Below are 14610 nucleotides of genomic sequence, written 5' to 3' on the forward strand. Positions count from 1 at the left end.
CGATCAACGTAAAGCGAAATTCCCCCATTTAAAAAATTGTTTTGCAATCGAAAAATGATTGCAAAAGTGTCGACGTAATGTGGATTCGTCGTAGAGCGGGGTAATCGTCCAGCGGGGCACAACTGTATGTTCTCTGGCATCAACAGCTTGGAAGAGGTACTCTTTAGGTCGTAACTTCCTGAATCTGCCAGTTAATATGACCCATGGAGTTGCCATCTGAAAAAAGTAACTTCTGCAAGTTCTACTCAAGGCATAGAAAGGTGCCCTAAGCTGCTTTGATCAGCCTTCGCCTAACTGCATAACGCTGCTTAATTTTCCAGATAAAATCTTTTCTTTCCCACTTTCTGGTTCTTTCCTGCCTTTGGAATCCTTCCCATTATGCCCCCTCCCTTTTAGGGAAATGTAGATTTTGAAAGGCTGTACCTGTAATGAGTGATAATGTAATTGGATAAAAGCTGTGAGGATGACTGGAGTTGTAAAGGTCACTCTTGTAAGGAGAATTAATGTGTTATACCATTAATAAACCATGGGAAACTGTGGACCAAAAGATAACATACTTAAGTTATTGTTAATGACATGGACTTCACCACCGTATATCTTTGTGGGACAGATACAGAAAGGGACTTTTTGAGGTTATAGAATGATATCGCTGTGCGTGCTGTCTGGGATAATAAAGCCCACTCTTCCACCCCTCCCTTTTGCTTTAAGTAGGAGATTTTTTTTTTTACTGGCAGCTGCTGGTAGAGTTATAGTTGGGAAATGGTGGAAAAGAACATCTTGCTGCCCATTGTAAGTACTACCAACAAGGATGGCCACTTCCTGATTGCCAAAAGAGAGAAGGAACATCACTTGGATACAAATTCAAAAATTACCGTATTTTTCCATGTATAAGACTGTTCTTTTGTCTAAAATCTTTATACTAAAAATTGAGGGTTGTCTTATACATGGAAGTAAGCTGAGGAGAGAACAAAAACAAGTGGAAGGGAAAACAGGCATCAAAACGATCCTGCAGTGCTTTGATCCCTTTCCCCCTGCACTTGCTAAGCCCCACTTAGATTTCTTAATTTTGGATTATAAAAGTGGGGGGCGTCTTATACACAGAAAATATGGTATTATTGCTATCAGCTATCCCTCAGTGTCTTCTGTGGACTCCTCCTAGTCAGGATGATTCTGAATTTCTGGCTGAAATCTTATTGCACTCAATGTAAAGTTACACCTGAGTCCTTTCACAGGGAGCAACACCCAAGCTATCCATGGGTCTGTGCAATGAACCATACAATGGACTGCACAGTTGACCACACAAATGAACCATGTAAATAAGAGCAAACAGACCACACAACTGACTGTACAGCTGTGCCTACAGAATTGCTTCCTGGATGCAACTTCCACCATTGTGCAGGTTTTGCAATGGCATGCTCAACGTCAAGTTGCACAAGTGCAGCTATGCAATAGGATTTCGATCTCAGAGAGTTAGTGCTGGTGTCAAAAAGAGCATGGTCGTCATTCACTGTAATTTTGTACAGTCGTGTCTTAGCTTGGCCCTTCTGCTTCGTTGTGGCTTGAGGACTGCCTACAAATAAATTTAACCCGAACAGCATAGCTGGATATGGTTCAGACAGACCTGGAGTTTAACCTGGATTAAAGTGCCTTCCTAGTGGAGCATTGGCCAGAGAGGTGGTTTTAGTGCATACGAACCGGAACAAACCTCCAAACTGAGGTTCATGCCCACCTCTAAGCCTTACACATAAAGGCGTGTCATGTGAAAATATATCAACACTTTACTATATCAGCACTGAATCCAGCCAGCTGCATGCACCGCCTTTCCCCATGTCAAGACATCAGAGATTTTTATTTCAAACAGAGCTGCCCCCCTTTTTAAATTAAAAAATTAGCCAATTCAAACGTGCCTTTCCCGCTTCGGCCATGAGGAGGTTCACCCCTGAACTGCCAGTTGATCTGAAAACAGACCCTGGGGCCCCCAAGATGGCCCACACCTGCTATATGTGTATACAAAATTTAAAATATTAGGTAAAGGTAAAGGTTCCCCTTGACATTTAGTCCAGTCATGTCAGACTCTAGGGGGCGGTGCTCATCCCCGTTTCCAAGCCATAGAGCCAGCGTTTTGTCCGAAGACAATCTTCCGTGGTCACATGGCCAGCACGACTAGACATGGAACGCCGTTACCTTCCCACCGTGGTAGTTGCCAGCCAATTCCTTGATCAATCACAGCAGCCAGATTAACAAGAAATATCTGATATTGCATGCCAAACATTTCATGTCATGTTAATTATTTGTTTTAGGGATTTATACCTTGTTCTTTAAGCAATAGCTACTTACAGTAGGTAAAATAGATTTAAATGGATTTGAACAGTGGCGGGACGGTCAACCACATGTTAAAAGCAGAATTAATACGTTTGTGGTATCCTGAATTTCCCCCAGTGGTGCCTGTGGCTCTCCCTTTGATCTCACAACAGCCCTGCAAGATCCCGTCAGGCTGGGATTGGTCAAGGTCACCCAGTGAGTTTATGACTCAATGGAGGCTAGAACTGGTGTCTCTGAAGTCCTGAAACGGGTCAGGAGAGATCTGTCTGCATGTGTGCGTTGGTGTGAATCAGTTGTTTATGCTTTGTAGTTACATTAGGGGGAACAAATACACAGATTTTGAACTCCATGGGGGTCCATCACCCTTAACCAGTGCTGCTGGACAGAGAAATGTATTTGAATTATTTTCCTTTCCTAGTCTCCAGTACAGTACATCTGGTAGGCTTTGCTTATTTTCCTTCATAGCCCAAATCACTAAGGATAATACCAACCGATTGCCCCTTGCTTTTCCCAGAGACTGCCCTTCACTTCCTTGGCTATATATGCAATTTAGCCACTCCCTCTCGTGAAATACGTTTCGCAAAATGCAGCTACGTTTTCCAACCCATGATATACCACCAAGCCAATGAATAAATGAATAAGGAGAAAAACTAAACAAAGGTCTGTTGATTACGTCGCAGAACTATACCTGAGGAACTTGAAGGTACTAAAACTGGCTCCAACGCGGAAATCATATCCCAAATAAATAAATAAATAAATAAATAAATAAATAAATAAATAAATAAATAAATAAATAAATAAATAAAAAGCAGTTACGCAGATGAACTGCAGAACCAACTGCGCAACTGGGCGCTCAACGCAGACTATCTGAGCATATTCCTGTGTGAACATCTTCAGGCATAACTCCCCATTATGCCAATTGAAGTAGGACTTCAGCCAAAACTGTACTTGCATCATATTCATCATTTTCGTGCACTCCAACATCTTGACAAGTCCTTTAAAAAAATTAGATTTTTCTGGCTTTGACATCTCTCTCTCTCTCTCTCTCTCCCTCCCTCCCTCCCTCTTCCCCCTTCCACTTCACTGTGTAGTGCCAAATATTCTCAAACGTAGGCAGTGTGTGGGGAAGGAGACCCCACCGAAATGATCAGCAAAAGATCAAGGCTTCCTGCTCTTCAGCCAACCGTTCTAGAAAAAAAGAGGATATTATAGTTTATAAGCACCATGCCTTCTTTAATCAAGGGCACCACAGTATTTTGGATACCTTTCTGTCAGGTTCACTGCTTGAGAAATAGAGTAATAATTCCATTGTGAATGTTTAACTTGCTGGCAGATGCGAGAATTAATCTCACTATGCCTGCATTCTCCAGAAATCATACTGTGGGATTTTCTGAGATACTAGCAGATCTGTGCAAGTGGTGAAGTGGATTATCACAAAAACTCAATGGATCCTAATGTTTTTCAATGCAGCTGTGAGCGCATATATTTGAAAGCTGCCCTGCATCTTTAAAAATGGTTTGAAAAATGACAGACTACCTTCTCACATAGATATGGCCAGTTTCAAAGGAGAATCAAGTCAAACAGTTCATGCTGACATGCTCCGTTTCTTTACTGAACCAGGCGTGTGGTTTTAATACGCAGACGTCCTCAGTAAAAGTCACGTGAATCCCCTCACTGTGTGTCTCAGCTCTGTCAGGAACCCATGTTGCAAATTCTTATTTTCACATGTCTGATGGAGAATCAGATGTGTTAAGCTCTAAAATGACTCGGAGCCTCTATAGAAGCCTCCTTCTCAGTGGTGCAGAGGTAAATTTGGAAATTATCCTTATAGTCAGTTGCTGTGCACAGTGAGAGTCCGAAGAAGGCAAGCAGCTGGTTCAGTTGGTAACAACAATGGAAGAGCGGGTCTTTTGTAAAGGTAATGGCTCTTAAATGCCCACCCACAATGACAGTGCATTATAGTAGCGACAGCTGGGAACAACAATATGCTTCCCCTGGGAAAATCCATTTCTACCTCAGATACTATGAAAACCGCAGCTAAGTTCAGAGAGGAGAGAGAAACCTGAGGCAGGTGAAATCAGAGCCCCTGTTAATCAGAAAGTCACTGGGCCTTAGCCCATGAGCCCCGGCTCCATTACACCATGTCCGTGCTCTCTGTCCCCAATGTTGTGTTATGTTCTCAGGAAAGGATTGAAGATCATCATTCTATTAATCAGCTCCCCTTCTCTACACATCTTGCACTGTTTGTGCCATGCGGGGATTGGGGTGTATTCCAAATTCAAATAAAAGATCAAAGCGCCGAATAAGCATCTTCCTCCCTGAGAATCATCCGATCCAGCTTTAAAATGCCATTATACCCGTTATGCGGATGGCAGACGTAAAGCTAGGTCTTACGGTACTTTTCTAACTGTGAAAGTGGTGGCAATTCTGCTTGTCTTACATGGCAAGAATATTCAGGTCAGGTGGGAAGAGATGGCAGCCCTCCCTCTTCCATGCCAGCTCTGCCCTGGAAAAGTTACTTTTCCAGAATTCCCCCAACCAGCATGCTCAGACAAATGGGAAGACAGGTAGAGAATCAGCATAGATTCCCATTCACCTAAGCTAGGGCCCTTTTATTCCTGCCAGTTTTCTTTCATTTTCAGGGAGGCTTCTAATATATATGTATGTTGTGAGGGGGGAGGTGTTCAAAAGAACTGTTCAGTAGGGATGTTGGCCAACAATTGGGTCCAAATTCCAAGTCCGATCTTTGGTACCAAATATTGAGTGCCAAGCCCTCCAGTCAGAGTCCCTATGAAAACCAAGCTTTTTCTTCCAGGAAAAAAAGGAGGGGTGGGTGAGTTCTGAATCGTGAGTCAAATCCTAATCATTTGGGGGGTGATGTCTTGAGTCGAGTCACCGGTGTGACTTAAATCCAACTTGGGAGCAAGTCTTGTGACCCGGGTCCCAATCCTGGCCATTCGGTAGATGATCTGAAGTAGTTCAATGTACTCCCATCATTTGCTGCCAGTTGGGATCCAGTTGGGATCAACCAACGGCGTCTGCGTTGTATGTAGAATGGATCTGACCCAAGTGCAGAGCTTGGAAAATAAACTTCACAAACGCTGGCTGATGTATTCTGGGAATTGTAGTTCAAACATATATTTTTTTCCCCCGAACCCTCCCTCAGAACTCCTACGAGCTGGAAGTTTTCCAAACGTGTAGGTTTTGATTTCAAAAGGAAATGAGAAATGCCAGCTTCGTTTCTTTCCAAACGATTTTAAAAGCATTTTAGAAAGGGAGGGAGGGAGGAGAAGACTCGTATACACACAGCAGCCGCCACCGCCAAAACCTTCCCGCAGCGCAAGTCTGAACTAATCTGACACCAGCTTCTCTCCCCTGTAATGTTTCAAACCGGAGTGCAAGAAAGACAGTGTTGCACATTCTTCGGCAATCAGCAGATCAGATAGAAGGCGCAAGCAATACAACAAGGATGTGTAATCTGACATGATTAGACAAGGCTCTTTAGGAACAGAACATTCATAATTGAGACAAAAGGGGAGTGTATTAATAACACTTTCCTAACGCGGCAGTTAGCCATTTTATATTTCCTTTCTTTAATCTTAGTGTTTTTCAACAAATCATGGGATTTAATAGCGTGTTTTGGCAGATTAGAGGATTTATGGCCCAGATGTTTTTTGTTCTAAAAATGGATTAGGGTGTAAAGTTTTCTGGAATCCATGGAACATGTTGAGGCAAGCCGGTCATTTTGTGTGCGATTAGTGCCAGCCTTCTGTCTCACAGCCCCTCCATCTGTTACAATTCCCCAATAGATCTGGTTAGATTTAGCCTCATGTCACAGACAGAAGCCCCTTTTCCGGGCAATTTCATATTAGAGTTTTCAGGGCTTTTTTTTTTCTGGGGAGGGGGAGGGAGTGTGTGTGCAGAGAGAGAGAGAGAAATGCCATTTTGATGTCCTAGTTTAAAAGATATGGAGATGACCAAGAGAATGGTCAAGTCGTGAAATGGTCAGTAGGTGCTTATTTCCCTGTCTGAATAGATCCCGGATTTAAGGTCTCCACTTCCCTGAAATTTTGGCAAAGAACGTACCCAAGGATCCTAATAGACCACACGATGGGCTAGACTTGTGTGAAGGGGAGGGAAGAGACGAAAGGGGAGAAAGGTCAGATTTAAAGAACATCAGTGTGTGCTTGTAATGAATATAAAAGGGAATGGTTGCAGCTGCTGCTCTCTCTCTCTCTCTCTCTCTCTCTCTCTCTCTCTGTGTGTGTGTGTGTGTGTGTGTGTGTGTGTGTGTGTGAGAGAGAGAGAGAGAGAGAGAGAGAGAGAGAGTACACACGTCATCCAAACAGGGAACATCTGACCCACTACTAGCAGATTAGGGATCAGTGTGAAGTGTGGGGTTCTGTAATATTTTTTCCCCTATGCATTTCTGAGTGTGATGCATAAGGAGTTCGTTTCAGAGGTAACATTCTGTGGTGGCGCTTTATCCGCTCAGCCGCCATAACTCAGAGCGAAGCATCAGCACCTGCGCTCTATTAAGATATTTGTGAGGCTTCAGGAAGGAATGTATGATATTTTTAATCTTCTTCCCCCGCCCCCACCCCCGCTGCTGCAATTAATAAGCCCACTTACACACTCAGGGAAATGTAATTATATTTCCACAATTTACTGTACAGCACTTCATCCAATATAGGGTTGCAACTGTACAAATTTACATCGTTAGGTGCTATGCAGAGGAAAACATGCACACCCTTAAATCTGAATCTATCCATTACTCCTGTTTCAGCCAGGGAGGGTGGCGTGAATCAGTCCCTGGCAGAGACTGTGAAAGGCCCTCAGACCAACCTGAGCTTGGAGACATAGGCAGCCTTGGTGGAGCAGAGTTATCGCTGTTGTTCACAAATAAAAGTTCAGTCAGCTGTTGTTACACTTCTGATTCCAAGTCTTATGTCTGAGTCCCTTTCATGTCCCTGTACCCATAGAGGACTTGGAGGAAGGCACCCTTAAATGGAAATGGAATAGTGAGGGTAGTTATTTTATAAACACAGAAGAAGATCAATTCAGATGTTCAGAACCTGTCTGTAGGGGGAAATACTCTACCCCACCCCTTCTGTTTCCTGCTTTGCCACCCTCCTACCCAGGAGAACGTCAAGTCTGAAAAGGGAGATGTCCTTTATCCATGGACACTTTCCACAATAAACCTGAGCCTGAATCGTTAGCATCCTGGCTTAAATATAAAGTATCCTGGAGGATCTTCCTTCAGTCATACTTGTTGGCGTCCATGTGTAGGAGAGATAACAAAATCGGTAACAGAAGGCACAGAGATATAGCACCTGCTCCTGCCCAAGGGAAGTATCAGCATATCCCTAATACCTGAACACACGTATGATCTTGTTGATGACATCTCTCTAGTCTGCTATAGGGTTTCCAACAGCAGCGCTTTCCATGCCTGTGTGAAGTTCAGAAGCTTGGGATGAAATGATGGCCAACTTTTCGTGTCTAGCCTAGCATACAGTATCTGGAAGCATACTTCTCTCTCTATAGATACATATTGTAAGTTTATTCTTCTGTGAGTAAGCAAATTCACAGATGTATGGAATGGTGGGTAGGTGGGGCTCGTGAGCCTTGGGAGGCAGCCCATCTAGGAGAAGGAAAACTCCGATTTCAAACTTCCACTGCCTTGTGGCTCTATCCACTGATGGAAAAGGCTTCAGGAGTTAACCTCGAGGTAAAATCCAGAGCCGGAGTCCCAGAGGCAGTTCATGTCATTCTGTCAACTCCTGCGACATCGCTGGAACCAGTTGTATTGGCTCTTGCCTTTTCCATTGGACTACTTCAGCGACGTGGAGAGGGGGGATTTGCTGCTTGGGCAATAGTTTATCCTCCATATTATTTTACCCAGACTTCGTGCCATGGAGAGGACACTCCAGCTTCAGATACAGCATCAAAACACTAGACGCTGTTCCAAGTCCTCCATATATAGCACGTTACCATAGTCTCTCGGGACTGAAGGATGCCTATGATGATGATTTGGGGAGTATGAGGTAGAGGGCACCATTGCACTCATGTCCTGCTGGTAAGCCCATCACAGGCAACTAGTTGGTTCTGCGTGAACAGAATACTGAACTGGGTAGGTCTTTAGTGAGATCCAGTAGGAAGCCAACATCTCATGTTTTATGTCTCTTTCCTCCCTTCTATCTCTGCCATTCCTGCATGTTCTCTTTCTTCTGCTAGCAGCCCTTATCATAACATGGGATAGTGGATGTGTTAAATTAATTTCATGGAGTGGGAAGTTCTTTTTTTATTCAGTCTTTTTTTTTAACTGAATATTATTGCCATTTAAAGCACAATCCAAACTTGTTTGGAAATTCAGTGGGATTTATTTATGAATACACAGACACAGGGTGATTCTGCTAGTTTGGAGTTCTGCTAACTCTAAGATTACTTTAGGTAATACAGGAAAGATTTTGGTGGAACGTGAGAACTTGGAATTGGTCTGATTTACTTGACTTGCAGCAAATTGTGGTGGAAAGTCCTGAGGTTGTAAACTAGAATGTCCACCACAGTGCGTATGTGGGATGTGATATTTGAAGGGATTTTTAGGCTTTGAAGCTGAGTGGGCCCTTACTGGAAGTTGAATTCAGGACATCAGCCTTTGGTTCTGGAGCCTCTACCTTAAGAGGGTGTCCAGTAGATCCTTTTTTTCATGAGGATCTCTGGCCAGTTGTGCTCAAACCCAACACATCCTGTGTCAGTATGAATGGTCCCTTGCCTTCCACAACCATGTCTGGGTCATACATGCACACACACACACGATGTCCGAGATTAGCCCTTCATGCATCTGACAAAGCTGACTTTATCCCACGAAATAAATTTTCTACATATCCCATTGTTTTTGCAACTAATAGATTAACATGGCCAGTGCACAGAAAGTTACCCATTAGCAAGCAGATCCTGGAAGTAACTTTTACAAACAACTATTTGTAATTCATTTTTTCCAAGGTATTGCTGTAGAGTATTATGATTGCACTGTCTTGAAAGACAATTTCCTTCTTGCTAGGACTTTTCTGTGGACTTTTTTTGTTACTCTTACCATTACAGGGGTTTGTCCTCTTCAACTGCTAGAGGAGGAATATCCCATAGTTCAAGGGCTTGTGCAATCTGGTGTCTTGTACTGCTGCCTAATGCTCTGCTGTGCGCTGCTGGGATAATAATGAGGTGAACAGATGTAAAGTGTGTCTAGTGACACAGGCCAACAACATGTGGCATTCATATTTTTTTTGAAGTAACTTACTTAGCAGTAGGTACACTGTGCATTTTTGAGGAATAGAACATAGTTACTGTTTAGAATTATAATTAATTATAAACTGTAAATATAACTTTATAATAGTTACATTTTTAGAATTGCAACCAATTTTTAACGTCTTAGAACTATCATTGCAACTGATCATAGAAAACTGAAGCTGGAAGGGGCCTACAAGGCCATCAACTCCAACCCCTTGCTCAATGCAAGAATGCAATCAAAGCATATCTGCCAGGTGATTATCTAAGTTTTTCTTGAATGCCTCCATTGTTGGAGCACTCACCAACTCCCGAGGTAACTGGTTCCACTGCCATACTTTCTAATAGTTAGGAAGTTTTTCCTGATACTCAACCGAAATCTGGCTTCCTTTAACTTGAGACCATTGTTGTGTGACTGCTCTGCACTCTGGGATGATCGAGAACAGATCTTGCCCCTGCTCTGTATGACAGCCTTTTAAATATTTGAAAAGTGCTATCCTATCACCCCTGATTATAATTTAAAAGAACTTTGCAAGCTCTGTTCATGAATTGGCCTTCAGTGTGCTATTTTGTACTTTCTTGGGCTCCATGGTGACAGCAGCCACAAAATTAAAAGACCCCTGCTTCTTGGGAGGAAAGCGATGACAAACCTAGACAGCATCTTAAAAAGCAGAGACCTCACCTTGCCGACAAAGGTCCGCATAGTCAAAGGTATGGTTTTTCCAGTAGCGATGTATGGAAGTGAGAGCTGGACCATAAAGAAGGCTGACCGCTGAAGAATTGACGCTTTTGAATTGTGGTGCTGGAGGAGGCTCTTGAGAGTCCCTGGACTGCAAGGAGAACAAACCTATCAATTCTGAAGGAAATCAACCCTGAGTGTCCACTGGAAGGACAGATCCTGAAGCTGAGGCTCCAATACTTTGGCCATCCCATGAGAAGACTCCCTTGGAAAAGACTATTTGGAGGTCACTGACTTGGGAAAAAATTAGCAAGAGGAGATATGACAGAGTATTAAAACATCCCTGGAAAAGACCCTGCTGTTGGGAAAGTGTGAAGGCAAGAGGAGAAGGGGACAACAGAGGACGTGATGGTTGGAGAGTGTCATCGAAGTTACCAACATGAATTGACCCAACTCCAGGAGGTAGTGGAAGACAGGAGGGCCTGGCGTGCTCTGGTCCATGGGGTCACAAAGAGTCGGACACGATTTAACGACTAAACAACAACAACGGCATTTTGAGTTTTGGCCCCTTTGAAACAGGAATAATAATGGCTCAATATCAAAACTAGGGAATATTAAACTATATAATATTGCACTATAAAAATCTCTCTGTGTGTGCCAGGGATAGGGACTTGAGTTGTGGGCTTTGCTGTCAAGTCAGACTTAAGTCGCACCGGTGACTTGACTTGGATTTTTTTTTATTCCAGTGATTCGGACTTGACTCATGAGTGAGAACCCACCCACACCCTCCCTTTTATCTGGGGAAAAAGTTTGTTTTTTATAGGGACTCGGACTTGGGACTTTGTTCCAAAGACTCGGACCCAGACTTGATTCTCAAACCCAAAGACTTGCCAATATCCTTGGTGTGCTCACACACATGCCTCTCTCTCTCTCTCTCTCTCTCTCTCTCTCTCTCTGTGTGTGTGTGTGTGTGTGTGTGTGTGTCTGTGTGTGTATCTGTAAGCGATCTGTTCATGCTATTTGGTAAAGAAAAACATGTCTCCAACACAGTCAGATTTTAAATGGCCTTGCAGTAACACTCAGACATTGTAGTACTTAATTCTGTTGACTGATGTAAGAATGAATTGAAAATGTGACGATTTGTGGAACAAGAGGATCCATTCCTAATACTTTTCAAGGCATCGGCAGCTGATGAGTTTGTTTGTTGTCCAACCTCCATTAGAGAAGGCATCTAAGTGTTTTGACGAAATTAACTCAATACGTTTCCTGGTAACCTTGCTCTTCTTTGTGTCCCCTGTCCTTTCCCCCTTCTCTCTAGATATCCTTTCCTCTATCACGTCGTCAGGTTACTTAAATGATCACGATGCTGTTACCAAGGCAATCCAAGAGGCCCGGCAGATGAAAGAGCAGCTACGGCGAGAGCAACAGGTCCTTGACGGAAAGGTTGCTGTCGCAAACAACCTGGGTCTGAATAACTGCAGAACAGACAAGGTCAGTTCTTAAAGTTCTCATTTGGGTCACTATTGGCAGCTCAGTTCCAGCAATGATATCACAGCTTCTTGCTCTGTAATCCAGATTTGGCTTTTAACCCATTGAAACATTGGAAGACTTGAAAGCAAAATGTACATTATTGATCTTTTTGGGTAAGTCCCGATGAATCATTATACTAATAGTCCACTGTATAGGCCATAACTGAACTGGATACACAACTAGATGTAATAGTCTGTGAATTTATGTATTTAGTTTCTGGGTCAGCTTCAAGGGAAGTCCCACGTAGAGAGCATTACAGTTGTCAGTCCTTGAGCTTGCCAGAGCATGCACCAATTTCTTCAGGGTGCCTCCACTGAGGAAGAAAGGTAGCCTATAAATAAAACAAATAAAAACTGGGTGATCAGCTTCATCTGGTTTAAACCTGACCTGGTCATGACCTCTCATGAAAAAGTCAGATCCAGGAATACGCCCAAGTAAGGCCATATTGTATATTATCTAGTAGCAAAACAGATTTTACTATGCATGACGTGAGCAATCGTGACTCTGAGCTAACAGATAAATGAAATGTAATTTAGGGGCTACGTTGGTGCACACAAGCAAAGTGTTATATGCTCACATCCCAGCTTCTCCTGGCCTTTCATTTTATGAAGTGTATCTCAAGATGCATCAATATGTTTGCAAACAAAACTTGGTCAATATCCCCATGTCAAAGTTTTAGATATGCCCTGACATAATCTCCGATGGGCAAACACATACTTTGCGTAAAGGCTCATACTCTCTGCATGTGTGTGTTTAGTCATTTAGTCATGTCCGACTCTTCGTGAGACCCATGGACCAGAGCATGCCAGGCCCTCCGGTCTTCATACTCTCTGCATAGATTCCATTCAAGTTGGAATCTATGGAATCTGTCTGCAGGTCTTTGCAGATGCTGGGCAACACTCTCAAATATTTTTGGCCCAGTATTCATTAAGCAAACCTGTGGCCAGGCCAACACAGATCAACTCCAGCTACCTCAAAGCCTTCAAGGGTGAATGGATAGATCAAGGGCTATGGTCCATGTATAGACCGACTTAATGAATGAGGCATTTGGGTGGGACTGTTAGTAATTGTTAAATATGATGGATATATATTCCTTTGTATCAAAGACAGTATGTCTTGTATATCAGTTGCTGCAGAGTGTGAGGTAGAGGGCACCGTTGCACTCATGTCCTGCTGGTAAGCCCACTACAGGCAACTAGTTGGTTCTGCGTGAACAGAATACTGAGCTGGGTAGGTTTTTAGTTAGATCCAGTAGGAAGCCAACATCTCGTGTTCCATGTCTCTATCCTCCCTTTTATCTCTCCCATTCCTGTTTGTTCTCTTTCTTCTGCTAGCAGCCTTTATCGTAACATGGGACAGTGGATGTGTTAAATTAATTACATGGAGTGTGAAGTTCTACTGAATGTTCTTTTTTTCCCCTTAATTCGGTCTTCTCTATACTGAATATAACTGCCACTTACTAAAGCATAATCCAGTGCAAACTTGTTTGGAAATTCAGTGATAATTATTTCGGAATGAACATACACAAGGCGGTTCTTTTAGTTTGGAATTCTGCTAATTCTTTTGAGTAAGAGGAAGATTATATGAATAAGGCCATTTTAGTAGCTGTGTTTGTCCAAACTCACCTTTGTGAAAGTTAACAAAGGGAGAAAAATCATTTTATGCATAGACTTGGGAATGGGGAACAATATCCATCAGAAAGAGTCAAACTTCTATTCTATATATCCTAAAGTGTCCTAGTCATGTTTGACTTCTTTGCTTCCTCCTGCTTAATTGTTTTAAGTTGCCCTGTTCATTGCATCCACTGAAAAAGCATTATATCTAATCTGTCCTCTTTATAACTTTGAATCAAACTCAGGTGGCATTAAGCATACTTCTCTGCCCTCTGATCCTACAACTTACAGGGTGATTTTGATCTAGTTGATGTCTCTCACCTTCACACAACTGTACTTATCTCACAGGGTTAGTGAGAGAGCCATGCCGAATGCTGAAGCCTGTTGGAGCAAGGTTGGGATAAAAATGCTAAATAAGTAATAGAAGGAACGCCTTGAACTGCTGATATGGAGCTTAACAAATAATATTTGGTTTTCTCCAATTTATCTTTCTTCTAAAATGTTCAGCACTGCTAGTATCGTTCTTGCTATTTTTTTCCCCTCTTAAATCCACCCCCAGACTTACAGATGGTAAAGTAAAAGCCCCATTAAACCCTTTTGGAGAGGGGAACGGGAGCTAACAAGAAGTTTAATTCTCTCTTCCTGGCTGTCAATACATATTATGCCTGGGTGATCTTTGAAGTATCTGGGCTTCAAGTGAAAAATCGTGCTTTTTTAGAAATGCTTACATGTGTTGGGGAGATGAGCTGGATTTGAAAATATTATTTCAGCTTCTCAGGGAGTGAAAGCTTTTTGCTGATAGGGAAGCTAAGCTTGTGATGATGGCGCCTCATGAGACTGTCACATGTGCATTGTGAACATGGCAGTCTTTCTCTGTCAAGTCATGTTAGATGAGTCAGCAAAAAGAAGTGCCACCGAACTGACAAGACAAATGTATTTATGGAATTTGCACTGCCATGGGATGTGGGTGATGGATATTAACTTAAGTGGCTTCAAAAGGGGATTAGACAAATTCTTGAAGGATCAGTATTACCAATGGCTTGTTCAGGGTCTGTGGGGGCAGGGAATTGTTCCATCTGCAAATCTACCAAATTTTTATTTTTTGAACTTAAAGAGGAATCGTAATTCACTTTGTATTCTGCGCCTTTCCAAACTTTGAACTGTAGTTTGGGGGTGGAGTGGCGG

At 42.7% G+C, this 14610-nt stretch overlaps 1 protein-coding gene across 7 annotated transcripts in view; it reads left to right on the top strand.

Moving 5' to 3' along the window:
- Positions 1 to 14610, top strand: part of SOX5 (SRY-box transcription factor 5) — a 918192-nt gene that overhangs the window by 856334 nt on the left and 47248 nt on the right. For all 7 annotated transcript variants that reach the window (XM_072999722.2, XM_078376420.1, XM_078376419.1 and 4 more), the window contains one exon: positions 11601 to 11773. In XM_072999722.2, coding sequence (XP_072855823.2) covers positions 11601 to 11773 — 173 coding nt within the window. The remainder of the gene's footprint in view (positions 1 to 11600; positions 11774 to 14610) is intronic.

This window comes from Pogona vitticeps, chromosome 5, assembly GCF_051106095.1.
Source record: "Pogona vitticeps strain Pit_001003342236 chromosome 5, PviZW2.1, whole genome shotgun sequence".
Taxonomy (NCBI): Eukaryota; Metazoa; Chordata; class Lepidosauria; order Squamata; family Agamidae; genus Pogona; species Pogona vitticeps.